The sequence below is a fragment of the Onychostruthus taczanowskii genome, unplaced genomic scaffold (genome assembly GCF_017590055.1).
Source record: "Onychostruthus taczanowskii isolate IOZ18803 unplaced genomic scaffold, ASM1759005v1 scaffold74, whole genome shotgun sequence".
Taxonomy (NCBI): domain Eukaryota; kingdom Metazoa; phylum Chordata; class Aves; order Passeriformes; family Passeridae; genus Onychostruthus; species Onychostruthus taczanowskii.
The window spans coordinates 3000657-3027834 of NW_024505229.1; the positions used below are offsets into that span (position 1 = coordinate 3000657).

Genomic DNA, 27178 nt, shown 5'->3' on the forward strand with positions numbered 1-27178 from the left:
CCTTCCCTATTTCTGTGTCCCTCTTTTGGACACTCTCCAATAACTTCAGATCCTTCGTACATTGCAGTGCCCGAAAGTGTCCCCTGGACTTGAGGTGAGGCTGCACCTCCTGCAGGGGGTGGGGGAGCCACTGATTATTTCAAACAGGCCTTTGATACTCCCAGGGGTTTCATCTGTAGCCTTGGACAATCAGCCCCAGGTGGACACAGAGGCTGACTGTTGGGAAATGAGGTGCACAGAGGGCACTAAGCAGGCAAATGCTGCCTCTTTCCTCCATTCCTCCAGGCTGTATCTCCCATGCACTGAGTCTGCTCTCACACTCTGGTCACACATCCCTCCTGGCTTTGAGCTCCCAGAGGAGCAGGTGATGATGCAGTCTCACACATATACTGGTACCTGCCTCCAGCACAACAATTTCTGCTCGAGTTGGATCTGGAGAATGAGGGGCTGCTGACTTTAAAATCCCCCGTGGCAGAGCATCTACAGCTCTAAAGGCAGTGGTAGACTGCCCTCCTTGCCAAATACTGGATTCTCATCTCCAGCTGCTGGATCTTGCCAATCATTTGCAGTCATCTTTAGCATGACCGAGGTCAAACAAATCCTCCAAACTCTCATTCCATGTACAGCCTCCAAACAGACTGACCCTGGTTCTTGGAGGATGAAGCTTATGAATTAATGATCAGCCTGCAGGCCAGGATAATATCTCAACCTCAATGTATAGATTCCTTAAGTCATACTCTGTTCTACATTTAGCTGGGAATTTATCTCAAGTTGTTGACAACGACTCTGTACCTGACTGTATGTATGGATTCAGGTTTTAAAATTCATCCCCAGGCAGGCTTGGAAGCAAGCTCGAGGGCAGGAGGGGAGTGGAGGCGGCTCAGGGCTGTCAGCTGGAGGCGATCTGCCGGAGATGTTGAGTTGTGTGTGTGGGAAGAGCTCAAAAATAGTATTAATTTACAAATCCTGGGATTCTAAAGCAGGCTCTCGGTGCTTGGCTCCCAGCTTGGCTCCCGCAGCCCTGGCAGAGCCAGTTCCAGGGGTTCAGCCAGCAGGAGCCACACCAAGGGAAGGAGGCAGCTCACGTGCCCTTGTGCTCTGTGAGGGCTCTGCTTCCAGAGCCCTGCTGCAGGGAATGCAGAATCATGGAATCACAGGATCATTAACATCCAAAAAGTCCTCTAGGATCATAGAGTCCAACCACTCCACCAGCATTGCCATATTCACCATGAAACCATGTCCACAGGGGCCACATCCACATATGTTTTGAACACTTTCAGGCATGGTGATTCCACCATTCCATGCCTTCTGCCCTGGGCAGTCTGTGTAAGGGCCTGACCTCCCCTTCAGGGAAGAAATTTCCCCCAGTATCCAACCTGACCCTCCGCTGGCCCAGCCTGAGGCCGTTCCCTCTCCTCCCGTCCCTGTTCCCAGGGAACAGAGCCCGAACCCCCCCGGCTATCCCCACCTGTCAGGAGCTGTGCAGAGCCAGAAGGTCGGCCCTGAGCCTCCTTTCCCCCCGGCTGAACCCTTTCCAGCCCCGGCAGCCGCTCCCGGTGCCCCGTTCCCTCCCCCGCCCCTCAGGGGCTCTGTCCTGCGGGTCTCGCGGGGGCCGCGGGGGGGCGCTGTGGGACCCGCCCTGGGCTCGTTGCTCGGCAACCGCCGGGCACCCAGGGGCGGGGCGCTCTGCTCGCGGCGCGGCGCGATGACGCAATCAGAGCGCGCGGCGCGGGGAGAGGGAAGGGCGGGGGGAGGCGAGGTGTGCGGGCCGGGACCTCTCCCCGCGGCGGTGAGTGCGGCCGGGCCGGGCCGGACCGGACCGGGCGGGAAGCGGAGGGAGGGGAGAGAACGGTGTGTCCCAGCGCCCCCTGTCGGCGGCGGGCGCCGTGCCATGTGGCCGTGCTGGCTGTGCCCGCAGGTGCCGCGCGCCATGGCCCCCCCCAAGGACATCATGACCAACTCCCACGCCAAGTCCATCCTCAACGCCATGAACGCCCTGCGTAAGAGCAACACGCTCTGCGACGTCACCCTCCGCGTGGAGCACAAGGACTTCCCGGCCCACCGCATCGTCCTGGCCGCCTGCAGCGACTACTTCTGCGCCATGTTCACCAGCGAGGTCGGTGCTGCCGCCGGCCCTGGGTGCTCCGTGGGTGGAGGAGGCAGGGCCGCCCAGTGCTTGGGCTGTTCTCTGTTGAGCTGCTCAGCAGCTGGGCCAGGATCCCCCCGTGGGGGCCCAGGATCCCCTTGTGGTGATCCTGGAGTCCACTGGATACTCCCTGTGGTTGCTCAGGATGTCCCAGTTGTGGTTCTTGATCCCTTCATGGTGGCTGTGGGTGCCTCAGGAACCCCCATGGTGGCCCTTGGTCTCTGTGAATGTCCCCATGCTGGCCCTGGAGCTCTCTGGATTCTGTCCTGGTGGCCCTGGAGCCCTTCGAGATGATTTGTGTCTTATGGTGGCCCCAGAGCCATTTATTGTGACCTAGTGGGGAATTAAGAGGTTGTGATAGGGAATGTGGCCTTGATTCATGGTCTGCTGTGACCACCCTGTACCCAGTGAGCTGCCAGGCTGAGCTGCCAAGCCGGAGAGTTCTGATACATTTACTTATTTTTCTAGTGGTGATTTGTGGTTTCCGTGGTTCCGGGCATCTTTCCTGCCCTGGCGCAGAGCTGTGGGAGCCGTGCTGGGCATTCTGGGCAGCCCTTTCAGTGCAAGGGAGGGTGTTTGATGCGTGCTCTGGGCTGCCCTTGGCACTGGCTGAGAGCTGGGCTGTGCTGCTCTCCTGCCATGGGGGTATCACTGGGGCTGGGGTGGCTCCGAGCCCCAGGTGCTGCACCCAGCACATCTCACCTGTGAGCACCTTGGCTCTCAGCCCTTCCTGTGAGACTTGCACTACCTGTGTGCAGTTTCCCTGAGTCACTGACAGCACTGCTTCAGCTGGAGCTGGCACTCGCTGTTGAATGTCAGATGCTTTGCCTGGCTTTGTCTTTATTAGTTGGAGTCAATCTTTGCAGCTTTTACTTACGGAAGATGCTTTCCTTATCCTTCCACCTTCCCCATGAGCAGGGAGAAACATTGTTAAGTAGCTCACAGGTCCTAAAGCCCTCCCTGCTTTAAAGCCCTCCCTCCAAGAGTGGTTGCAGCAGAGAATTATTTTTTCTTTGTTTTACCCAGGCATGAAGGCTGTGGCAGAGCTCTCTGTGTGCCTACTTATCTCAGTGCTGTCAGGGCAGCTGACAGGACTGTTTACAGTCCTGTGCAAAGAAACCAAAATGATGCATGTGTGGCCTGACGTCGGACCAATAAATTTTTTTGTCCATATCTTCATGAAATTTGTAAATTCATTGGGTTTGTGCTCTTGCTCTGCATAAAGGAAATGTAATTAGATGAAGAAAACACACAAAGCAAATTCAGTCCCTGGAGGCTGAAGTACTCTGTTCTCCAGTAGCTCTAGGTGCTCAGCAGTACAGAGGTATCTCTGCTCCTCTGGGTTTGCCTCCATGTTCCTGTCAGTGCTTTTGACTTCTGGACTTCGTCTAGGCAGTGTGCAGAGATCCAGTCACTCCATGTGCTCCAGAATGTTCTTTGTGGCTGCTAACAAATGCTGGGGGTTGGTGTGCTTTGGGTCTGAGCTGAGATGTCTCTCCTTGCTTCGTTACACTCATGTTCACTGTAACATCATGGTGACCTTCATTCAGACATTGAATCTTCCTAGGAGATTAAATTCTTCCTGGGAAAACAGATATTCTCAGTGGGCAGAATTGCTTGTTCTCCCATGCTCCTACAGTGCCTCTGCTTTAAGGGTTTCTTTTCTTTTGCTTGGTTTATGTTTCTTCCAAACTTGCTTCTTTGTTATGGAAACCCTAAAGTGCCCAACCTGCCAAGGGGCACACAATTAGGGAGTGTTTGTGGGAGAGCTTCCTTCCAGGAAGGGGCAGCTTGTAAGCCTCAGAGTGGACATGTTTCCTGTGTGTGCCAGCGACAAGTGTGCCGGGGCCTGTGATGGGACAGTGCTTGGACACTCTCCGGCCACTTGTGGGTGCAGGGTTTGGCCAGGCTGGGACTCCAGGCAGCTCAGAGTGTGTGTGGTGTCATGAACTGACAGGCCCTGCCAGGGCTTCCTCAGCACTCCATTGCTTGCCTCCTGCAGGTCTGGGGACTGCTTGGCTGCTCTGATGTGCCAGGCTGGGCTGCACGAGGCTTTGTTCAGAATTGATCTTGGGATTATGCCATGGCATTCCTGGCCTTTTCTCCTGGGCTTGTGCTGCAGTATTCCTGGTGTCACATCTGTGCATAGCCAGTACAATGCTCAGACTGTCAGCATTATTGTTGTCATAAAGAATTGCCTTTGCCTCTCTGTGTCTCAAGTTTCCTTCCTTCTCTCACTTCTGGTTAACATTCTAAAAAGTTCAGTCTAGCTTAGTATTAATTTCTTCCCATTTTCTGTTCCCATTTTACAGCATGAGAAGAAGCCACTAATCACCTGATGAACCCCAAGTTTTTTACAACACATTCTTTTGCCCCTTTTGCTGAGCAGTGTGAGAGAGCTGAAACACCATCAGTTTTACCTGCAGGGTTGTTCCTTGTAAAAATTGCAGAGTAGTTTTATCTCCCCTGGATCTTGGCTGTGCACTGGCATTTGTCTTTGTTTGTCCAAGTTAACATAACTCGGGTTCTTTTAAGAGCTTATTTCCACCTCAGAAGGAAACTGTTCTGTCTTCTCTTGGAGGCTGTGTTCTAGAAATTGAAGGGTTCTTTCTCCCCAGAACAGAGAAATGTTATTCTGAAAGTAAACAACTGGTGTTTCCAGGTTCTTACATGGTCAGCTTCTCTGTGCTGTAATTGCTCTCCAGGGTACAGTGAGCCACACATTAGCACTGTCATGCTAGCATTTCTCTCCCTCTGTGAGAAGAATTTGGGGTTTATTCCGGAGTACTTTTGTGTATCTGCATTAGTAAGGCAAAAACAAGAAGTAGCCTTGGGTAAGAAAGGAGCTGCAAAATTTTAGACCCATTCTCCTGTGTGATTGTCGTGGTTTAGCCCCAGGCAGCAGCCAAGCCCCTCAGAGCCCCGTGCTTGTTCCCTCACCAGCAAGATCAGGGTGGGAGTCAGAAGAGTAAAAGCTGGAAAATTTGTGGGTTGAGATAAAGACAGTTTAATATGGAAAGCAAAAGCCACACATGCAAACAAAGCAAACCCAGGAATTCACTCCCTGTTTCCCATGGGCAGGCAGGTGTTCAGCCATCCCACAGAGAGCAGGGTTCCAGGACACGTAACGGTGACTTGGGAAGACAAACACCATCACTCCAAACATCCCTCCCCTCCTTCCTTCTGCCCCCCACTTTATATACTGAGCATGATGTCATGTGGCCTGCAACATGCCTTTGATCACTTTGGGTCATCTGTCCCAGCTGTGTCTCCTCCCAGCTTCCCAAGCACCCCCATCCCCTTGCCAGCCTGGCAGTATGAAAAGCAGAAAAGGCCTTGGCTCCGTGTGAGCACTGCTCAGCAATAACAAAAACATCTCCATTATCATCCCTACATTCAGCACAAATCCAAAATACAGCCCCATGCCAGCCACTGGGAAGGAAATAAACTACCCCAGCCAAACCCAGCACAATGATTTATGAGTGGAATGGAAAAAGCAACATTGTGTCTCACAAAAGAGCTGTAACCTGCAGCCTCTGCCTTAAAGCTTTCAGCAGCTTGGGCATCTTGAGGTAAAACTCCTGAGGCCTCCACATGACTCTCCTTGGTTGTTTTCCTGGATGCTGCAGTTGATTTTGGGATCTGTACTGTTGCACACTTCCTTTGCATGGGCTACTTTACTCCCTTCAGGGAGAGTGAGCAGAGCTCTGGTATTAAACAACAAAGTGGGAAACCAATCTGACATTCTGACAGCAGAGATGTGTCTGGTGCCACTGGACAACCTCAGAAGTAAACAGTGAACACCTTGGAGAGGAAAGCTGCCTGGCCTGTGTGTTGGTTAGCATTGTATGACCATCATTTTGCATTCTGAGCCCAAGGATGTGGCTGCATGGATGGATGAGGGACAGTCTGTGTCCCAACAGCCCAGCACTGAGCACTGCAGGCACTTCTCTAATGCTGCACACACAGGCTGAAGCTCAGCTCAGAGTCCTCATGAGTCTGAAAGGCTGAGAGAATTGGGATTCTTGAGTCTGGAGAACGCTCTGGGGTGGCCTTCCAGTACCTGAAGGGAACCACCAAGAAAATGGAGAGAGACTGTTTCCACTGGGGTTACAGGAGAAAGGGAAACGGCTTCAAACTGACAGAGTGGGTCCACAGAAGGTCCCTTCCAGCCAAGACCAAGCCATGATTCTGTGTTCAGAATCAAGTTGTCTCCACACTGACACCCTTCTTAAGGTATAATGTTGGATCCCAATTCTGCATCACACACATTAGATCAAGGTACATGAAATACTTCCTTCCTACTAGGCATTGTTAGCATGTGAGTAAACTGAGCAAAATAACAACCAAATAGTGGAGTGTAGCAGAAATACAAGGGAAACAGGAATTAATCATCTGTATGGTATTAGTGTTGTCCTTGTGGTTTGTGTTGTGGTCACCAATATAAAGAGAGTATGTGCATGGCTGGTTGATTGTGGGTCAGGAGCTTCTTTATGAGCTCCAGGCTGATGTGTGAAGAACTGATGCTTACAACTATCAGGAGGTCAATAGAAGTTTGATCCTAAATGTGCATGGTCTATGTCTTCATTTGCTTATTAGAATCATTTGAACAGCTTGTCTGATTAGGTCTGAACTTTGGTGGCATCTGTGTCCTTTGTGGTACAAACAGCTTAGTCTTGGTTCAGGAATGTTTTGTCTGGCCCAAGGCAGGAACTAGTTTCAGCTTCTGAATGCAATTCCTGGCCTGTCACACAGCAGGTCAGACAAGGTAATTTGCTGTTCCTTCCCATCTTTGGAAGCCATAAAGACTGTTCACTGAGTCAAGAGATTTGAAAGGCCTCTTCCCTCAAATTCCTACAAGGGTCACCCTTACCTCCTGTACTTCTCTGCAAGTGTATGTCTGCATGATAGACAGCCTCAGTCCCAGCAGACGTCTCTGCTGTGTCATGGAGTGCCTCTGCAGGAGTAGCTTCCCCTGCTCTTATTTTCTGTATTCTGTATCACCTCCTTTTCCCCCAGCTGTGGCAGATGTGAAGCTCAGTGGTGGTGCTTTGGCCATGCTTTCTGCTCCCTGAGCCTCTGCCCAACTGGGTGTACCAACTTTGGGCTCATTCTTGGCAAGAGAAGCCACGGGCTTTCATCTGCATTGTGCTTGGTGCTGACTGCTCCAGAAATCAGGGGCTGGTTTTGCAGCATGCCAGAGGAAGATCATTACCTCTTGAGGTGCAGCCATGCTGCTGAGCTGGCAGCAACGTGCAGGGTGTGATCAGTGAGCCCACCAGCCAGTCTTTTGGTCAGGAATCACTGGGTGCTCTGCCAGCAGCTCTGTGCTGGAGGCACTGAATCATGAAACTGATGCTTTGTGAAATATAATCTGTTTTGTGCAAATTTGATGGATTCACAGAATTTGCTGTTCCCAAAGATTGACCGTTGAGAGGATAATGTTCCTTGGAAAAAATAATTATTCCAAAATTAATCATAGAGGTGATAAAATAGTTGGGGGACAAAGGCTGGATTGTGTAAGTGCCATCACTGCACAAACTGTCATTTTACTTTGTTTCATTTTAGGAATGAAGTTCACCATAAGCTTGAAGAATCAATCAGGAAACTGACGAGTTGAGAAAGCTTTTTCTTTGTCTTGGTTTTAGAGAAGAGTGTGAAGATGTCCAGGTGTTGGAAAGGAAAATTACGTGTCAGTAGAATTGACTTGTTCAGGTTTAGGGCTGGAACGTGACCAGGGGAAAGTTACCAAAGCTCAGGCAGAAGGATGTCCTACTGGTAGGGGGCACAGAGGAGCCAAATTTCTGGGCCACAGAGACACTTGGCAAAACTCCCAAAATAAGGAAGAAATTGATAAAGCCAGCTCAGCAGCTGTGCTGAATTCAGCTCTGAATGGGTAGAAGGTAATTCTGGCAGGGGCATGTCAAGACTGCTGACTCACAGCCACCGACTCCAGAAGGCCCCTGACCCAGAGGAAGAGAAAGACTGAGCATGGGACTAATTAGCATAAGAAGCAAGGAAATGGTTAACCAATGGAAGGCTAATCAATAAGAGAACTAGATGGCTTGTAGCCAATGAACGTTAATGCCTTTGTTTGCTAAAATGTATTAATAGTAAACAGTTTTGCCATTCTGGCTGGCTTTGGGGATTTGGGGGCTTTGGCACCCAGCCCCCCTTTCTATACTGAAGTGAAATTAATCTAATACCCAGACTCTGGGTGTGGATTGGCCTCTTTCACACGGGGTAAAAGAACCTGCTTTGGGCCAACACTTAGATGGGGACTCCATGTGAACTGCAGCGTTTCACACACATCCAGCTTAGGAAGGAATTCCCTTGGAGTAAAGCTTGGAGTACTGCATGGAGGAGACAGTTTCGTTGTCTTGCACAGGTGACACATGTGATCTCTGCTGACTCAGATCTCAGCTCAAAGGTTTTACTGTGCACAGTGTGACTGTCCTTTTGATCCATAAAGAACTTTTGTCTCTTACTCATTTCTGTAAGTGAATTCTGTAGGGAAGTTCCCTCCTTCCCTATATCTTTTCAGTGAGCACCAGAATAGAAAGGACAAATCTCTGTTGAAAGCTCTGACAGATCTTCTTTTCAAACCTGCTGAGGGTTGTGGGCTTTCTGATCGCATTAATGAAAAATAAAGCTGTTGTCTCCCTTTTAATTTACAGCTCTCAGAGAAGGATAAACCCTGTGTGGATATTCAGGGCCTGACAGCCTCCACCATGGAAATCCTGCTGGACTTTGTATATACAGAAACTGTGCATGTAACAGTAGAAAACGTCCAAGAATTGCTTCCAGCAGCATGTCTGCTTCAGCTGAAAGGTAATTCAAAGATAAGCACAAATTGCATCATTGCTGCTGTTTAGAGATGTGGTTTGTTTGACCCTCTGTGCATGGAAGAGAGACCGGGGGAGGAATGATATTTATAAGTAGTTATGTCAAATTTCTCTTTTCTTGTGCGCTGTGGTCTCATTGGTAGAGGAACAGATCTGGATGAAAAACAAAATGGTAAAACAGGTTCCATTCTTTGGGCTACTGTACTTCTGCAGGAGTCTTCCCAAGAGGAATTGTGAGCTGTATAGCACATAAATGTTACAGCTCAGTTAGATTATTATAATAAGCAATCCTAGATGTCATTTGGCCTGCCATCACAGTATGTCTGGGTCAATAACAGACTGGTTGTTGTCATTGCACATGCACCTATGGAGCTATCCCAGACAATTATCCCAAATCCCAGACAGCTTACCTAAAGGTTATCACAGACCTAGAAATCTGGTGCTATGTCCACTAGCAGACACATTAGTGGTTTATAATCCATGAAGCTGAGTACAGCTCACATTGGAGTCTTCCTAGTATCAGATTGATGATATATTTTTCATTGGAATAGAACAGCCAGAGCTCAAACCAGCCCAAACACGTGGTCTAGCTGCTCCAAGTGTCTTCAGTCTCCAAAGCAATACATGCATGTATATGTTTCTGTAGTACTTGTTATTTGGATTGGATTTTCATTATTGCTTAGAATTTTCTTTGCTGAAGCCCTTGTGGAAGCAGTGGATTGATAGTAAGCATGCAGTGCTCATTCACCCCTCCAATTTTCCGTAGGTGTGAAACAAGCTTGCTGTGAGTTTCTAGAAAGCCAGCTGGATCCATCAAATTGTTTGGGCATTCGGGATTTTGCTGAGACACACAATTGTGTGGATCTAATGCAAGCTGCAGAGGTCTTCAGCCAGAAACATTTTCCAGAGGTGGTTCAGCATGAAGAGTTTATCCTCTTAAATCAAGAAGAGGTTGAAAAGCTCATCAAGTGTGATGAAATTCAGGTAAAACCTGAAAAGTACCATTACTGTGCAAAGCATTGAAATAAATCATTGACACCAGTCAGTAATTAGTCCACACCTGGGACGGACTCCTCACACAGTTCCTGAATTTGAAATTTAATTTTCAGGAGGTGTCTATTTTTATTTTTTCTAGTTTGTAATTCTATTAATACCGTGTAGCTTCTCTGTAAGAATTTGTTGTCACACGAGTGTTTCTTGCAAGTCAGTCACAGTGAGTTAGTTCCCTTTGCAGAGTTATTGGCTCTTCATTCCCTTCTTCTCCCTGGAGAAGATAAGTTGTCTCAATGTCTACATTTCAGAAATAGCCTCAAGCCTTAACTTCTGTTTGCCTGCTGATCTGCAGCACAAGGAATCCTGGCATGGTGCAGGGTGGTCTGACTCTGCCAGGGCTTACAGGGAAAGATTGTTCCCTGAAGGTGAGCTTCTGGAGGGTGTGCTATGTGACTGGAACGTGTCAAATACATGTTTCCCACTTTTCTCTGAATAAGTTGAACATTCCCTGGTAATGAGGGGAGAACTTGACTATTTATTGAGGTGGATTTTGTCAAGAGCTGATGTTCACTGCAGTGGAAAGGCTTGAAGCAATCACTGCTCAGAGTTGAGGGGAACAGGAATGCTTGGAAGCAAACCAGTGTACGTGATATCTTTGGTGGGATTCCTGAAAAGCCAGTACAGGGGTAGCCAGAGCAGAATTGTTGATGTGTTCCTTGAAAGTGATCTTCAGCCATGCCAACATCCCCCTAGTGAGGCTGCTTGAGAAAAAGCATGTGAAGCAGTGGTGAAGGACCCAGCTCCAGCAGGGATCTGCAGTGGAGGAGGCTGAGTGTGCCTGGTGTTTGACAAGCTGCAGTTTTGTGCTGTCAGGGGCTGAGCTCCTCTGGGTTGTGATGCTACTAGGAGCAGCTTCTGGGCTGAGAGCAGAAAATAATGAGGAACTTCAGAATGACCCAGCCAAGCTTCTTGGATGATCTGCTCAGGAAAAGTGACATTCCTTGTGGATTGGAAGGGCTGGATCAGACCTTGCAGCAGGCAGTGTGTTGGACATGCACTATTGTACCTTAAGATGTGACAAGTAGGGCAAGGGAGGGGATTCTCCCCCTCTTCTCTGTCCTTGTGAGACCTCACCTGGAGTGCTGTGTCCAGGCCTGGGGTTCTCGGCACAAGAAACACGTGAACCTGTCAGAGGGTCCAGAGGAGGCCACGGAGATGTTCTGAGGGCTGGATGCCCTCTGCTCTGGAGCCAGGCTGGGAGAGCTGGGGGTGTTCACCTGGAGAAAAGACAGCTCCAGGGAAACCTTATAAAGGGGCTTATAAAAAAAGAGGAAGACTGACTTTTTGTGTGGGCAGAGAGTGATAGGACAAGGGGTAACACTTTTAAAGAGGAGAGATTTAGATTTGATGTTGGGAATAAATTTTTCCCTGTGAGGGAGGTGAGGCCCTGGCACAGGGTGCCCAGAGCAGCTGTGGCTGTCCCATCCCTGGAAGTGTCCAAAGCCAGGCTGGACTAGGAGCAACCTGGTCTGGTGGAAGGTGTCCCTGCCCATGGCAGGGGGTGGAATGGGATGAGCTTTAAAGTCCCTTTCAGCCCAGACTAGTCTGGGAAAAAGAGCAGATGTCCCTCCTGTTGTGGCAGCACAGAGGTGCTGTGTGGAATCAAGAGCGTGGTGAGGGAACACCCTCAGAAAATCTCTGGGCTGCTCAAGAACTGCAATGACAGGTCCTCACTGTGATCCTGCATTTAGTGTTACTCATAATTTATCAGAAAACATAAATGATTCAATGAGCAGTAAAACTGTTAAATTTATCTGAGGACATTCAGTTCAGGAGGGAATAAATCAACGCAGGATTATTGCATTTAAAGAGGAGGTGGGGAAATTGGAAACAATACAGTAGTCTGCTCACCTTTTGTGAGCTTTAATTGTCCTTCCCCTGTAATTCCAAGAGAAAAAGGCCATTCCAAATTACACTGTAACAAATATAAAACAATGGCATAGAAGAAAGCCTTACATAATTAACCTCTGTGGCTCCCTGCTTCAAAACATTCTGCCTGACAGCTTCAAACTGGATTTCAAAGGGGACCAGTCATAGGCTGGTGGGAAGGCTCAGTCCTTTCATCACAGGCTCTTCTTTTATCTTCATATTTAGTCTCAGTTAACAGACTGTATGATAATAAATTCATGTCTGATTTCCTTTTACATCGGATGATCTGATAGATGTGCAAAAAGAAAACAAAGTCTGTAATATATAATTTATATAAATGTGTGTGTAAGTAATAAGTAATATATAATTCTTATATATATATGTATGAGATTTTTACAATTCTTTTGGTTTTGGTAATAGTAGGGTCCAAAGCACCTGTGGTTCTCTAACAGCATCAAATTTGGATGATTTAGTCAGTGTAATGTCCAGAAGTGGTGTAAGCACCAGCATGTGCTGGTCCTAAATGGAGATAGAAATAAACTAGTGATAAAATATAATAAACAGTAGAAATAAACAGTAGCATTCATGGCCTGGGATTCTGCATTCTAAAATCCTTTGTAGTTTTTAAAAGGTGGATTGAAACCTTAAATGTACCTGCTCTGGCTGGAGTGTCTGAGGGGCAGTGCACAGGCACAGGGCTGCCCGGGCCTAGGGCAGACACTTTGCTGTGCAAAGGAAACATGATTCTAATCATCTCTTGGATAGCATTTTGAATTTTGCAGGATCACAGCTCCTGCTCCAGAGACCTGGGGGAGCTGTCCTGGGAGTTCCCACTGGTCAGTGAAAAAGCAAACGCAGGTTTAAGGAAAAGGAAGTGAGGGAATTCACTGTGCTTATGGGGGTTTCCCTAAGGGACTCGTAGCTGAAGCGTCCCGCTCCCTTGCTCGCTGTGAAGCAGTGCTGGACGTTGTGTGCTCCTTGGCAGTGGCTCCAGCGTCCTGCTGCCACCTGATCAGGACGTGCCTCCTGTGCGCAGGTGGACTCGGAGGAGCCGGTGTTCGAGGCGGTGATAAACTGGGTGAAGCACTCGAAGAAGGAGCGCGAGGCGTCGCTGCCGGAGCTGCTGCAGTACGTGCGGATGCCGCTGCTCACGCCGCGCTACATCACCGACGTCATCGACACCGAGGTACGGGCCGCTGCCTGCTCCTGCCTGGGCTCTGCTGGCCCCAGAACGTGCCCAGAGCCCGTTCTCTGCTGCGCTGTTTGGTGACACCGTGCAGCTGTGCCTGCTCAGCGCAGCGCCGCTGTCACGCCGAGCTGTGTTTGCTGTGCCAGCAGTCACAGCATCCCGCTCGGCAGCCGCAGGGTGCCCTCTCCAGAGCCATTCGTCAGCTGTCTCTGCAGATATCCGCAGCACCTTTCTGTTGTCATCTCTTACGGTCTCCAAGTGCTTTCTGCCTTCATTCCTAAGCGCTGGCAGGTCCCCTTCCCCAGGCTGAAGATTGCTGCCATTGATCTCAGGGACATCATGGCTCCTCAGAAGGTGTTTGAGTGCAGATGGCCAGCAAGTACCTCTGAGTAAGAAAGACAGCAGCTGTGTGGGTCCTGGACCAACACACAGCCAAGAGCCATGGCTAACGCTGCTGCTTTGTGTTCTGGGATGCTGCAGAGGCAGCCCATAATGGGGACTATGCAAAGTGACAATTAAGCTTTTAAGTGCAAATTGAATTCCAGACCAGAAGTGACCCCAGGCAGGATTTCAAAGGAAGGCCCAGAGAAGGTCAAACCAGCCTTCAGGTTAGATGGTGATAGGATGTACTCAAGGGTTACTAGCCCTTGTCACCTGACAGGTGGTGAATGGTGAATGACAGGCATTTTTCTACCTCAGGAAAAGGCTGATTTAGCAACAGTCACCTCAGATGTGATAGATCATGGAAGTTATTAAATCAGGACAACCTAATGGGCTGTTGTGTTAGGTTGTGCCAGAGCTAAAGGGTGTTCAGTCAGATTATCGTGGTCCCCTTCAAACTGAAATTTAAGCTAATGGAAAGGGGTCTGGTGCCAAAACAAACAGATCTGTTCCAAATCCAGCCTGAGACAAAGTGTGTACAGCCCTCAGCTCTCACAGGGAACATGGAGGGTCTGTCAGTGCCACACTGGTGGCCCATCCTCAGCTTGGGGCAGTGTGGAGAGTGGAGCGTTGGCCCCACGTGGCTGCCTCACACAGACACCAGGAGCCTGTAGAGGCTGAATCTGAAGCAGCATGTACAAGGGAAAATGAGTGCTGAGCTTAAGGGAGGTTTGTCAAGGCCCTTGGCTAGGGAAGAGAATTACACAGCATTGTTCAAGGAGATGAGGCTGTCCTTGGGTGTCCCTCACTCTTCAACAAGACCTCAGTGCTCCTGTTGCCTCTTCACAACTCCATGTCCCATGTGCACAGTGATCAGGGCAGTAAATCAGCTAAACAGTTTCATTGTGCTGTGCTCTCCCTCTCTTCTTCAATGGCAGGTGCAGGACAAGTTATGTGGGGCAGATCAAATGTGGATTCAGTGCCACCTCCCCTTCCTGGTCATACTTCTGCTGGCTTAAATGGAGCAGAAGTGGCTTTTCCTTAGTGTTCCAATGCAGCCATTTTCTTTAAGGAACCTTCAGTGCCAGACTGTGAGGATGGAGCCATATCTTCTCAGCTGCAGTCTGGTCTTCAGTTGCCTTTGCATTTCCCTGCATGCAGTATCTACACCAGGACCCGCACACAAGTCCTTTTCATGCTGTCTGAGCTGATGAGAGTTGGCTTTAGGACAGTTCTTCTGAGGTTTCTTAAAATACATTGCATGTACCAGTGACTCATGTTTCTCCCCAGCCTTTCATCCGCTGCAGCCTGCAGTGCAGAGACCTCGTGGACGAAGCCAAGAAATTCCACCTTCGGCCCGAGCTCCGGAGCCAGATGCAGGGACCCAGGACACGAGCACGTCTGGGTGAGCAGTGGAGGAAGGGACCTTGAGAGGGGCCAGGGCACTGGCAGGTGTTGTGTTAGACACCTTGTCTAATGCCTTGTGACTGTGTCAATGTTCTTCACAGCAGTAACTTGTCATGCCATGGTTCCCACAGTGGGACAGAGAGGGGACGAGCAAAGGAGAGAGGTGTCTCTTATAGAGTATGATAGCTTAGTGCCAGTGTGGGGACTAGCAGATTGCCTTTAATCCCAGGCCCTGCTGTGGCCTTAAAACCAGTTTCCTGCGTTGCTGGTGCCTGCAGATACATTTGTCCCAGCATGCAGCTGTCCAGGAGCTGTGGGAAGAATTTCTTCATGTCTGAAGAGGCAGGTATCAGAGTCCAAAATAGAGTGTGAGGTGAGTGACAGCTGCCTTACAGTGACAGCAAGTTTCCACAGATAATTGAACTGGGGAAGGTGCAGGGAGGGAGATGGAGATGTCCCTCTTCCCCTTCAGAGGTGCTTTTTATTTTTTTTCTCCCTGGTCTTGTTAAGGCAAATAAATGATGATATCTTCCTTTATTTCAGTAACTCCTACCAAGTACAGTCACTGAATTGTTTGGAAAATGCTTGTCTTAGGGCTGTGAGCACTCCAGAGCAACATAAAAGTAGGACTGACCTACAGAAGAAGGAAAAGTATTTTACTGGCTTCTTCCATGCTGTGCCTGTGTCCTGGTGCACTTTCAGGGCACTGCCATTGGTGCCAGCATGGTGCCAGCATGGACCACTCTCCCTGCAGGGAATCCTCTCTGTGTGTGTTCTCCAGTGCTGCTGCAGGTTTGGTGGAGGGAGATTGCAAAATCCCTTCATGGCCTCTTTTAGGGGACAGAAAGCTGTTTAACCACAAAAGGAGGAGGGCAGATTAGGTTTGTCAGAGACACACTGATCAGACTTTGTTGGCCTGAAGGGAATGTTGTTACTCTGTTCCTGCACGGTCCAGGCCTCAGCACATTTTGTGGGAATTTCTGTTTCAAAACCTGTACTTGAGCTCAGCCTGTCATGGCATCAGCCTTCCAGTACCTGAAGGGACCTACAAGGAAGCCAGAGAGGGACTCTTCATCAGAAACTGCAGCAATGGGACATAGGGGAATGGTTTCACACTGAAAGAGGGGAAATCTAGGAAAGAAATTCTCCCCTTAGAGGGTGAGGAAGCCCTGGCACATCCTTCCCAGTTGTTTTTTATATTATTCTTCATCTGAGATGTCAGCTTTTCTGCTTTGTGACAGACAAAGTCTTGTTAATGTTTGTTGCTTGGTGTTCAGTCCTTGTGCAATGAAAGGCTGGACAGTCCTAAATTCTAGTAATAAACTCCCTGTTCCAGAAAGGGCCCAAGGAGTCGAGGGGATCCTAAGCTGTTCTAAACCTGAGACAGAAGCCTGCTTCCAGGCAGTGATTAGAGGGGAAGTTACAACTCTCCAGGTCACAGGTGTTATTAGCAGTCGTGGAGAAAATAAGAAAAATTCAGAGAATTCATCTCAGAGAAAATAGAGGGAAGGCAATTTTGAAATAAAATATGCAAGATTTAAGAGACAATTCCTGGGAAATTATTTAATTAGTTTTCCAAGCTTCAGACAGCCTGACTTGTTTCTCAGTTACGTGGTGAACAAAGTCCCCTAAATCAGGTTGGGATGTCACTTGAGACCAAGAGGAGATTTTGTGTTGTGAGGAGCTGCAGGGAAGCAGCTATTTTCCTACAGATTCTGTGGGGTGGTGAGAGGTTTGGGGAAAATGGCAGAAAAGGTACAAAAGAAGATACAAAGGAGTGAACTTCAGCACCTCTCTGAGGCAGCTTGTCTTTTCAAAGTGCCTCTGATGTTAGGAGAAACAGCTCTCCAGCAGCCAGCTCCTAACACCTCAGTCAACTGTCTGCCACCTGCTCTGAAGAGTTTCTCCCTTCTCTTTCTTGCTGAGCACAGAGGGAGTGTGAGTGCCTGAGCCAGGTTAGGTCCCTTCTCCAGAGCTGAGGCAAAAACAGGGATTTAGAGGCAGCTTTGTGCCAGGGAAGGCTCAGAGTTTCTTCAGGTTGTTCCCCTGAGGTGACCCTTTGGTTGTGAAGGGATTGACTTGGCTTTGCTGTCCCTCTGTGCCTCAGGAGCTAACGAAGTGCTGCTCGTGATCGGCGGCTTCGGCAGCCAGCAGTCCCCCATTGATGTGGTGGAGAAATACGACCCCAAGACCCAGGAGTGGAGTTTCCTGCCGGTAAGGGACTGGTTCTGACCACCACTGGGCTGACCAGGCTGTGAGCAAACTGATCCTGCAGCATCAGCTGGATAACAATCTCCTTGGGCTGTCGTGTACAATCTGCTGAGAATTTCTGACAGAAATTCTTTAGAGATTTACATGGAGAATGCTGAAACCGCTTCAGCTTGCAGAGTGACTGAGGGAGAGGGGGTTGTTTTCATAGACCTGATCAGCTGAGCCTGCAGAGACCCACATCTTGGCTGTGGGAGTGAGAACTATCATGTTTCTTAGTGAAGGGGTGTGAAGCTTTAAGGTTAGTGATGATAATTGGAATGTCAATAGGAACCATGTAATCTGCAGTCTTCAGGCTGCTGCATGATCCCACTGCTTGCTGTGTTTTGGAGCATAATGGGAAGAGAGAATTCCTGCACTGAGAACTATTTCTACCCAAATTAAAATCACGTTTATCTGTGTGAAATGGTGGAGAACTGCCTCTTCTTCACTATCACCAGTCAGAGCAGACTCAGTATCACCTGGTGTTCCAAAATTCTGATTTTTTTTTTGGAGGCTAAAAGCTTCATCAAATATTCAGAGTCCCTACTTTTTCCCATTGCCAGTGGGAGGCTAACAAATTTATCCCAAATGCATCAGAGGTTATGCAGCAGCATGGGATAAGTGACATACAGTGTGAAATATTTGAGTGCAGAGAGACACAGTCCTGAGAAGAGAGCACAGCCAGGGGAGGCAGGCACAGTCACTCAGGCTGTGTCCTTTACATCCATAGTGCTGCCTGCCCTGGGGCAGTGGGCCATTTCCCAAAGGAGCAGCAGCAGAGGGTGGAAGAGCAGGGGTTGATCTCCATGCCCAGCGCTGTTTCTGTCTGTGACCTTGGTGTTGCTTTGCTGTCCCAGAGCATCACCCGCAAGCGGCGATACGTGGCCACGGTGTCGCTGCACGACCGCATCTACGTCATCGGGGGCTACGACGGCCGCTCCCGCCTCAGCTCCGTGGAGTGCCTGGATTACACGTCGGATGAGGATGGCATCTGGTACTCCGTGGCTCCCATGAACGTGAGGCGAGGGCTGGCGGGAGCCACAACCCTTGGAGGTACGTCCTGGTCACTGCCAGGGCAGAACAGCCTGTTCAGCTCCGGCCTGAGATGCCCTGAGCTGCTGCGTGAAGAGTGGGCTGGCTCTCGGGGAGGAGGGGAGCCTGAGATTCTGCCTTCTCATCGCTGGGATGCAGAAATGGAAAACTTGCCCACATATCCTGAGAGGAGCTCTGCCTCCGCTGCATTCCTGCAGCATTTATCTGTGAACTGGGGGAAAGGGGCTCTGAGAGAGATAATGGAGTGGGAAGCTCTGAGGGTGCTGACAGTGTTGGGCAACACTGAGCACAGGACACCAAGTATCGCTGTGACCATCCAGCACTGGAGTGACTGGAACATCTGCAGGGAAGGAGTGAGGACTTTGGGGAGGTACTGACATGAAGCTTGCCACAGGCAGGGCTTGGGTTTGGGTATGGTACTGTTTCAGTGGTTCTGCAGCATGTGTGGATTGTGTGTGTTCTCTTTCATCCATCAGCAAGAAGCAGATTTAAGGGCCAGGTGGAACTTGTGTTTGTTTGTTGGGCCTGTGAGCCAGGCTGAGGAGCCTGGGTTCATCTTGGCTCCCAGTGTGCCACAGTCTGTTTTCTGTGGTTTGCAGTCATGTTGCGGCTTTGCTCCCTGTGTGAGGGCCCTGGTCTCCATACTCCTGGCTGACTGGGTCCCACCTCTGTCCCTGCAGACATGATCTACGTTTCGGGTGGCTTCGACGGGAGCCGCCGCCACACCAGTATGGAGCGCTACGACCCCAACATCGACCAGTGGAGCATGCTGGGAGACATGCAGACAGCACGGGAGGGAGCGGGGCTCGTGGTGGCCAATGGAGTCATCTACTGCCTGGGTAGGTACCCTCAGCACCTCTGGGAGCTGTGCAGAGCCTGCCTTTTTACCCAAGTAACCATTCGAGTGCTGCCTGAGCAGCCCAAACCTGTCAGGTCCATGTTAGAAGAGGTTTAACCTCACTGGCACTCACAGCTGTGAGTGGGACCTCACTGTGCCCATCACAATGGCTTGGACTGCAGCTGCCACATCACTGCAGGGAATGCTGCACAATGCAAATTAAACACAATTTATACACACTGCATTTGAGGGATGGCAGAAGTGTGGAGGTTAAGCAATGCCAGTGCAGGCTTTGTGTGGCCTGGGCAGTGTCTGAATGCCCAGAGATGAAGGAGGTAGCTGTGGGACAGAGGGTGCACCTGCAATGGTGGCTGTAGTGCTCCAGAAACGTATCCTGAGCTGTCTGTTCTCCAGCTTCTTCCTGTAGCATGCATTTCAGTTTCAGAGCACTGCACCAGCTGTGGATATAGTGAGATTGCCAGAGGACAGAACACTCTGAAACTTGTTCTGTGGGTCACCTTCTAGGCCCCAGAAAAGGCAGACCCAGCGTTGCACCCACTTCTGTTGCAGTCCTGTTCCTGGGGGGTCACAGATCTTAGGCACTGGTTTCGTAGAACCACTGAATGGTTTGGGTTGGAAGGAACTTCATCTCATTCCACCCCCTGCCATGGGCAGGGACACTTTCCATTAGACCAGATTGCTCCAAGCCCTGCCCAACCTGGCCTTGAATAAACAAACCACGTTCATTCCTCTTCCTCATGCTGTTCCAGGGTGGATGGCAGCACACTGCTCCTCTGCTGGGGCTGCACAGAGATTTTAGTATCTGCTTGTGAAACTGCTCTTGAGAGATCCCAGCCTACACCATTCAGCCTCGTGCAGCTGCAGCACAGACCTGGGAGCTGCACATCTGCATGGCTGCACCAGCAGTGGCCTCAGTGTGCTGAGGCAGCTCCATGGGGCTGGCCTGGCTTGCTGGTTTGGGGAGGTGATGCTCTCCCACATGGCCCAGTGCAGTGTGGGGGCAGAGCTGGCTCTGGGCTGGCTGCAGGATCCTCTGCCCCACCGGGATGGGCTGTGCTGATGGCAGTGCCACGCTGTGCTCGGGGCCCACCGGGCATGGTACTGCTCTCTGCACAGAAAACATTCTCCCCAGGTCAGCCTCATGGTTTGCTCCTGTGTTTTGTTTCAGGAGGCTACGATGGGCTGAACATCCTGAATTCTGTTGAGAGGTATGACCCCCACACTGGACACTGGACAAATGTCACCCCAATGGCCACTAAGCGCTCAGGTAAGAGCCCACAGTGTCACTGTTGAGTCAGAAATGACACAGATAAATGAGTGACACACTCCATGTGTTTTCAGAAGGCTAATAACAATTGTATTAGGAACCCATTCCTTTTTATACTCTAGCTCACTACAGGTGGACCTGATTGGTCCTTTAACCAAAACACCATCACCAGTGGCTAATTAAGAGGACACCCATCTGTAAACAGCCTTATGGGAAAACAACTTATTACAAACACCACCTGTGGATTGTTTAGTATTTGACTATCATTCTTTCTCTCCAGCTCCCTCAGACCAATTAATGGGAAATTTTATCTAGCTTTCTCTCTCTGACCAGACTGTCACATCCACACCCACATCCACGTGCCTTGAGGTCAGTGTGTTTCAGCAGTCACTGCTGGTGTGTTCTGCTGCCCTGGAGGACGCTCTGGCCCCAGTGGGTGTGTTGGCTTTGAGAAAGGATGATTTTACTGGCTTGAATTCCCAAGAGAAATACTAATTTTCACATGCCTCCATGCGAGGCCAAGGTGTGTACAGAGGAATGCAGTGGCAGGGTTACAGGTTACAGGGAGGCAGATGAAATGCTGGGTGACTTCCACAGCTAGGAGCAATGCCTGGCATGGAGAAGAGCTCCCAAGGCACAAGCTGACCACAGTACTGGGTCAGTGCTCATCAGCTGCATGGGGCATGGTGGGGGCAGGTGTGCCCTGCCAGGCTCCAGGGCAGCAGTGCCAGAGCACTGTCACCCAGCAGTGGGCTTACACAAACGGTGCAGTCACGCAATAATTATCCCCCACCAGCTCTTCACTTGTCTCTCTGCCTAGTGTTCTATCCAAGCTTTAAATTGGCAGTTGTATCTAGGAAAAAAATGCAATTTAAATCCTACTTTTGGAGTATCTTTCTGTTTAAACTCTCCTTCATTTCTCAGAGGGGTTGTCGTGGGGCTCCTGTAGCTCCTGTGTGCCCAGGTGTGTTGACCTCTTGCTCTTGCTGTGTGCCTCAGGCCTCCTGCTCTGTGCCTCCACACCTGCTGTGGCTCCCACTGCTTTACAATTACGTGCTTAGACCCTCTTCCAAACCCCTTTTGAAGTTGCTTTTTCTCTGCTTCTTTCCATAACTGCCCTCACAGTCAGCCTGGGCAGCACTGCTCCATGTGATCCCTGTGCAGTGGTCCTGGTTAGGGACAAGTACTGGCTACTCAATAAAACTGGGCTCTGTTGCAAAACCACTTCCATTTTCTTGTGCCTGCAGTAGCATTCACCAAAATCCCAATCTTTAAATATTTATTACTGTGACAGGGATATTCTTGCTAAGTGTTGGTTTATCTGCCAAGAATGGGTTTTATTTAGGAGTTGGGCACTTGCCACATCCAGGAAGGCCATACATATAAAACACAGGATAAAATCTGCAGGTTTTTCTAGGTCAGAGGCACTGTGTGAGGTCAATCCATGAATCTGTAGGAAGCTTGAGGATCAGGTGGCTTTCCCCAAGGGTCCTGCTTTGGGCACCAGAGAAGGCTGACTTTGAACAAGACCAAAAGCAGAGTTCAAGCTTTCTGCAGCAGGCATTCCCTACGTCTGTGCTCCACAGGAGCTTGAGGCTTTAGTGGCTGTGCCTTGGCTGCAGCATGAGCTCCTTGGTGCCACAAGCCAGCAGGAAGCTGGTGAGGCTCTTGACCCCAGCACTGGCTCACCTGGTTCCTTCCTTGGCACTGTCATCTGAAACGTGGGTGTGCCCAAGGACCTTCCTTTGATCAAGTTTTTGTGCTGCCACTCTGGTAATGACACCCCAAGTACTCACATCTTAGGTGTGAGTGCTGGTGACCTTGGACCCTGCAGGATTTCTTTTGTCCCCAAAAAACCCTCTAAGATTTATCCATGTGCAGGTGTTTGAATTCCAAGACCAGGACTAAGAGTAATCTGGCTTTATTCACAGAGATCATTTCCTCCTTGTTTCTTTAAATTTCTTAGGACAGGTTCTGGAGAGAGGCTACCTCAGAGACCTTTGCCATATTGCACTGCTGGACCCAATTTCCCTGATTAGGCCTTGGTTTGGTCTCTTCAGCCAAAGCTCCTGGAGAGCCCACTGGGCCAGCCTGACCTTTCCCAGCCGTTCTGGGGCTCTCAACAAGGACAGGCAGGGAAAGGCAGGATGTGTTTAGTGGAACAGATCTCTTACACCATGTTTGTGAAGAAACAGATCCATGCCAGGGTAGCTGGCTCATTTCCTTCAGGATGTTCATTAGTGCAAGAGTTCCATGTGGGTGGTGACAGCCTGACAGGGCTGACTGTGCAGGAGCAGGAGCCCCTGAGGCCACTGAGTGCATGGTAATGTCACAGTGTCCTCCAGTGCTGTACCTGAGGGGTTGCCAAGGAGGAACTAAGGCTGGTGGGGGTTATTCTGGTTTCATAAACTCCCAGTTGGAGCAGCATATTATTATCTGCTTTCACTGTGAGAACAACTGTTCAGGCAGCTGCTCCAGCGACCTTTGCCTCCGCAACAGTGTAGAAACCAGTTTTCATTTTGTCTTCCAGAGGAGTAATGTCAGGGAAATCCCTCCTCCAGCTTTGCATGGAGCAGTGTGCAGCTACTCTCCAGGCCACAGCTAGGAGCTGAGTGACACCAGGGACTCAGAAGCACCAGAGGAACCTGTCTCTGGCTGACAGTCCCAGCCAGCTGCCTGCCAGCAGAGCGGGCCTGGTGCTGCTCTGCTCACTCACCTGTGGTCAGGTGTCTGCCCAGGTAAACCTCTTGTGCTGCGGTGCTGCCCAGGCCCCTCATGCCACAGAGTCAGCAGTGTTCAATGGAGTGAGATGTTTCATGTTTCATATTGGAGACAACAACAACAGAAGACACAGTTATCAGCACTTTTGGGGAGGTACAAGCGTAAAAAATGTCCAGTGCAGAGGGAGGAATTGACCTGTTCACCTTGTGGCAGCGAGCCCAGTGCTGCCGCTGTCACTCGTGGGTGCGACTGTGCCACCTTCTCTCCGCAGGGGCTGGCGTGGCTCTGCTCAATGACCACATCTACGTGGTGGGTGGGTTCGATGGCACAGCACACCTCTCCTCGGTGGAGGCCTACAACATCCGCACCGACTCCTGGACCACGGTGACCAGCATGACCACGCCCCGCTGCTACGTGGGGGCCACCGTGCTGCGGGGCCGGCTCTACGCCATCGCCGGGTAAGCCCAGGGGCTGCAGCTCTGCCTGCTCAGAAAGTGCCCCCAGGGCACACAGCTGCTGCTCCTTCCACGGGCCTCTCCTCTGTGAGAGGAGACACCCACAGGGTCGCTGTGCCCAGCCAGAACAGGCAGCAAAAAAGGTCCAGGGCCCAGGCTGGTGGGAGAGCAGCAGCAGACAGCAATGGCAGCCTGATGCAGGGGTTATAATTTGGGCTGTTCCAGCCTCCCAGGAAGAGCTCTGAATGCCTCAGCCTCTTCCTCCAGCACCGTCCTTCATGTGTAACTTTCTGTCCTGGCAGATACGATGGCAACTCACTGCTGAGCAGCATCGAGTGCTACGACCCCATCATTGACAGCTGGGAAGTGGTCACCTCCCTGGGGATGCAGCGCTGCGACGCGGGGGTCTGCGTCCTTCGGGAGAAGTGATCAGGAGGGAACTCGCAAAGAAAAACATCGTAAAATGTCTCAGCTGGAGGAAGAGTCCCAAAATGATTTGCAGTGACTGTTCTTGAGAGTTGTGGATGCTATGGGAATAGGCACCAGAACAGCAGCTTTCTGTGCTGCTTGTGACTAGAGCATGTGCATAACTGTGTGATCTCAGCAGTCATTTGAAATCAGGGGCTCTGTGGGAAGCTGGAGGAAGGGGATGAATGGGTCAGGAGAAGCTGCACTCTCTGCTGTTCCTGTGGCTCAGTCTGTGGGCAGAGCAGAGTTGCCCCAGCCTGGTCTCAGCCAGCCTGGTGACCCCTCCCAAGGACATGTACATAGCCCTGGGTCACCTCTTCTGCCACCGCAGGACCCCGCGGGTCCTCGGGTCGCTCTCAGCCGTGTGGATGTGTGAGGGTGAGTCCAGCTGCTCTTATGTTCCAGCTTCAAATCATCGTGTACATCCTGAATGTTGCGACGTGCTCCCCGAGCACACGTGGCTGCAGAGCCAGGCTGGGTGACGTGAGTGAGGGCCCTGCACTGTCACTGTGTCTGCAGGGTCCTCGCAGCACTGCACGCAAAGGAGTCAGAGGTTAAAGCTGTCAGCTACTGTGACCAGAGCCTGAGGCCACAGGGACAGAGGCAGGGGAGGAGCTCATTGCCTGCCACAGAAGCATCTGCAGTGTTTGTGCTCTCGATCAGATGCTCAGCAAGGTTCATCACATCGTGTTTCCTCAAAAAGCTTGACAGCTCCAGCTGCAAATGATGTGTGGCACCGGGAGCTTGGCCGTGCCTGTGCCCCACCCTGTGAAGAGGCCACCTGAGCTGAGGCCAGGAGAGCAGGGACACAGTGGCTGCTGCCCACCAAGGTCCTGCTGGGTGAGTCACTGGGGTTTGTCCCCAGACAGACCTGAGTCCAGCACACCCAAGGCAGCCTTTCACTCAAGTTCATTGTGTTGGTTTTCCTTTCATCTAGGATTTTTCTGCTTCCAGGGCTGTTCTGGAGTGACATCCAGGATTCTGTTTTGCCCTTTGTTCTCAGCTGTTTATTCCCCTGTTTCACAACTCCACATCCTGTGACACTTGCTATCCCTGGCCTGCCCCATGAGCCCAGGTGAGGCTCCATCAGTGGTTCACAGCAGCTTGTGGAGCACTCCCTGCTCAGCATGTCCTGCCTCACTGCGTTCCTGGGAGCACGGGCTCCTCTCTGCCATCAGCTTGGCCCCACAGTGCCTGGGCTCCATGTAGTGCTGCTCGTTGAGCTTCCTGCTGACTCCTTGCTTGGGGACAGGGTGGGATCAGGGACGTGGTAGCATGACCTAATTATGCACTTTCAGCCAATGCTCTGACCTTCTGCGTTTGTTTCTATCACACAAGTGTTCTGTGGTTTTGTTTCCTATGTTTATTTTTTAATGAAAGTATAAAGAATAAAATATTTCCTGAGCCAGTAGGAGTTTAGCTTCTGTTCTCTACCTTCCAGACATATGTCTGACTGCTGTGTGGAGGGTTTGTGCAAAGCCTGTGTTAGACAAGCAGCTACCCTCAGGTGTGTCTCTGCCTGCAGCTTCAGCCCAGGAGTGAAAACAGCTGCTCCAGCTGTGAGATCTGTGGCACAGAGACCAGCCAGGCCTGGAGGACTGCCTGATGAGGGAATTTCTTGCAAGGTCTGTTGGAGAAGGGCATAGAGCAGAGAGGAGGAAAAGACTACGATTACAGTCAAAAGGAGTAATGCTGCATTACTGAACATGAGCCCAGGTGTGCCCAGGTGGCCAAGAAGGAAATGGCCTCAAGTTGTGCCAGGAGAGGTTCAGGTTGGATACTGGGAAAAATCTTTTTCCCTGAAGGGCTGACCAGGCCCTGGCACAGCTGCCCAGGGCAGTGGTGGAATCACCATCCCTGGAAGTGTTCAAAAGTCCTGTGGATGTGGCCCCTGGGGACATGGGTTAGTGGTGAACATGGCAGTGACAGGGAAATGGTTGGACTCAATGATCTTAGAGGCCTTTTCCAAATTAATCAATTCCATAATTCTGTTACGGTAGAGCTGCAGTTGCAAAAAATAACAGCTCCTTTGTCTACCATGGCCATGCAGGATGAATGGAGCCCAGCATTAATTCATCTGTCTATATGCAAAACACAGATTCTCTTGGTTTCAGGGCAAACTGAAACTACCCCAGGAGCCTCTGATGGCTCCAAATCCTCCCCCTGCTACCTGGTCCCCCCATAAACAGCTCACCACTAACTCCAGATGTTCAGGAGCCTCTCCTGACACCTGTCCCCAAACTGCTCCATCATTCTTCAGCCAGCAGGAAGTGGGGAAGCAAAGAAGGGAACAGGCCCTGTTTGGGGAGCGCAGCACTCACCAGGAAGCACTCACTGGTGCCATCCATGGCTCTGTCCTGCCTGTGCCCCTCTGACACCTGCAGGGTGCAGGGGAGTTCCCAGGCTCTGATGCTGACCCTGGAGCTGCTCTCTCTTCCCTGATGAGCCCTGCTCCCCTGCAGAGGGCTCAGGAGGATTCAGCTCCAAAAGTGACATGACCAGTGTGTGGCTGGGCAGAAACTCAGTGGTTGGGCAGATTGAAGCAGCAGCAGCAGAACTGGGTCACAGCAGGATGTGACCCCGTGAGAGCAGCCAGCAGACCCATCCCTGCCTTTCCACAACAGGATGTACTGAAGGGTTTGAAGAGGAGCTGGTGTTTCCAGGGAGGTAATGCACAATATAAATCTTCAAAATGTTGGTGCCGGAGATGAGAAAATGTCCAGGCTCCTGCTGAAAGCAAAACAAAGGGATAAAACTTTCTGCTTGGGAGGAAGCTGGTATGATTCTCCCTGGCCAGCAAGAGTGAAGCTTTGCTTCATGAATGATCCAGCAGAAAATGCTAAAAGGCAGAACTAAGGATGAGTTTTCAACAGAGAAAACTCCCATCCAAGACTTAAGAATTGGCCAAAGATCCTATTAGTGGGTTTTTATTTACCTCTTGAGCTATCCACGAGGACTGTAACAATGAGACACCACTCCAGGCCTGACCAACCAGCCCAGCCCAGCAGCAGCCTCGGGCCACAAGCTGGAGACATCAGCGTGCTGTGGTGCCACTCGGGGTTTCTGGGCTGGGGCCCTCGTCAGGAGTGCCTGACGGTGCGCCCCGGTCACGGGAGGCGATCGGGGCACGGGCAGAGTGGCCGTGCCCTGTCTCTGCCGCCGCGGGCAGGGTCGCGGTTCGGCGGGCTCGGAACGCGGGTTCAGCGCCTAAAGGA

At 50.6% G+C, this 27178-nt stretch overlaps 1 protein-coding gene across 2 annotated transcripts; it reads left to right on the top strand.

The window, feature by feature from the left end:
* Window positions 1-1705: 1705 nt before the first annotated feature.
* On the top strand, window positions 1706-25370 carry KLHL12 (kelch like family member 12). 2 transcript variants are annotated; one of them, XR_005953980.1, is made up of 13 exons: window positions 1706-1789; window positions 1919-2116; window positions 8824-8977; window positions 9758-9975; window positions 12950-13099; window positions 14774-14888; window positions 16998-17104; window positions 17998-18193; window positions 18874-19032; window positions 20221-20319; window positions 23312-23498; window positions 23798-24803; window positions 24918-25370. XR_005953980.1 is itself a non-coding variant. In XM_041422579.1 (12 exons), exons 1-12 carry the CDS (start codon window positions 1706-1708, stop codon window positions 23922-23924), a joined length of 1794 nt encoding a protein of 597 aa, XP_041278513.1. In that variant the 3' UTR covers window positions 23925-25370. The 2 variants fall into 2 exon arrangements, 1 of the variants encoding a protein (XP_041278513.1); XM_041422579.1 differs by having other exon boundaries at window positions 23798-25370.
* The last annotated feature ends 1808 nt before the right edge of the window (window positions 25371-27178 follow it).

Bases quoted from the DNA above. Each gene is read 5' to 3' on its own strand.
- KLHL12 (XM_041422579.1), top strand. From the start codon at position 1,706: ATGACGCAATCAGAGCGCGCGGCGCGGGGAGAGGGAAGGGCGGGGGGA. The intron at 13,100-14,773 runs GTACGGGCCGCT...GTTTCTCCCCAG, and splicing joins CCGACGTCATCGACACCGAG to CCTTTCATCCGCTGCAGCCT. The intron at 19,033-20,220 runs GTAGGTACCCTC...GTTTTGTTTCAG, and splicing joins TGGAGTCATCTACTGCCTGG to GAGGCTACGATGGGCTGAAC.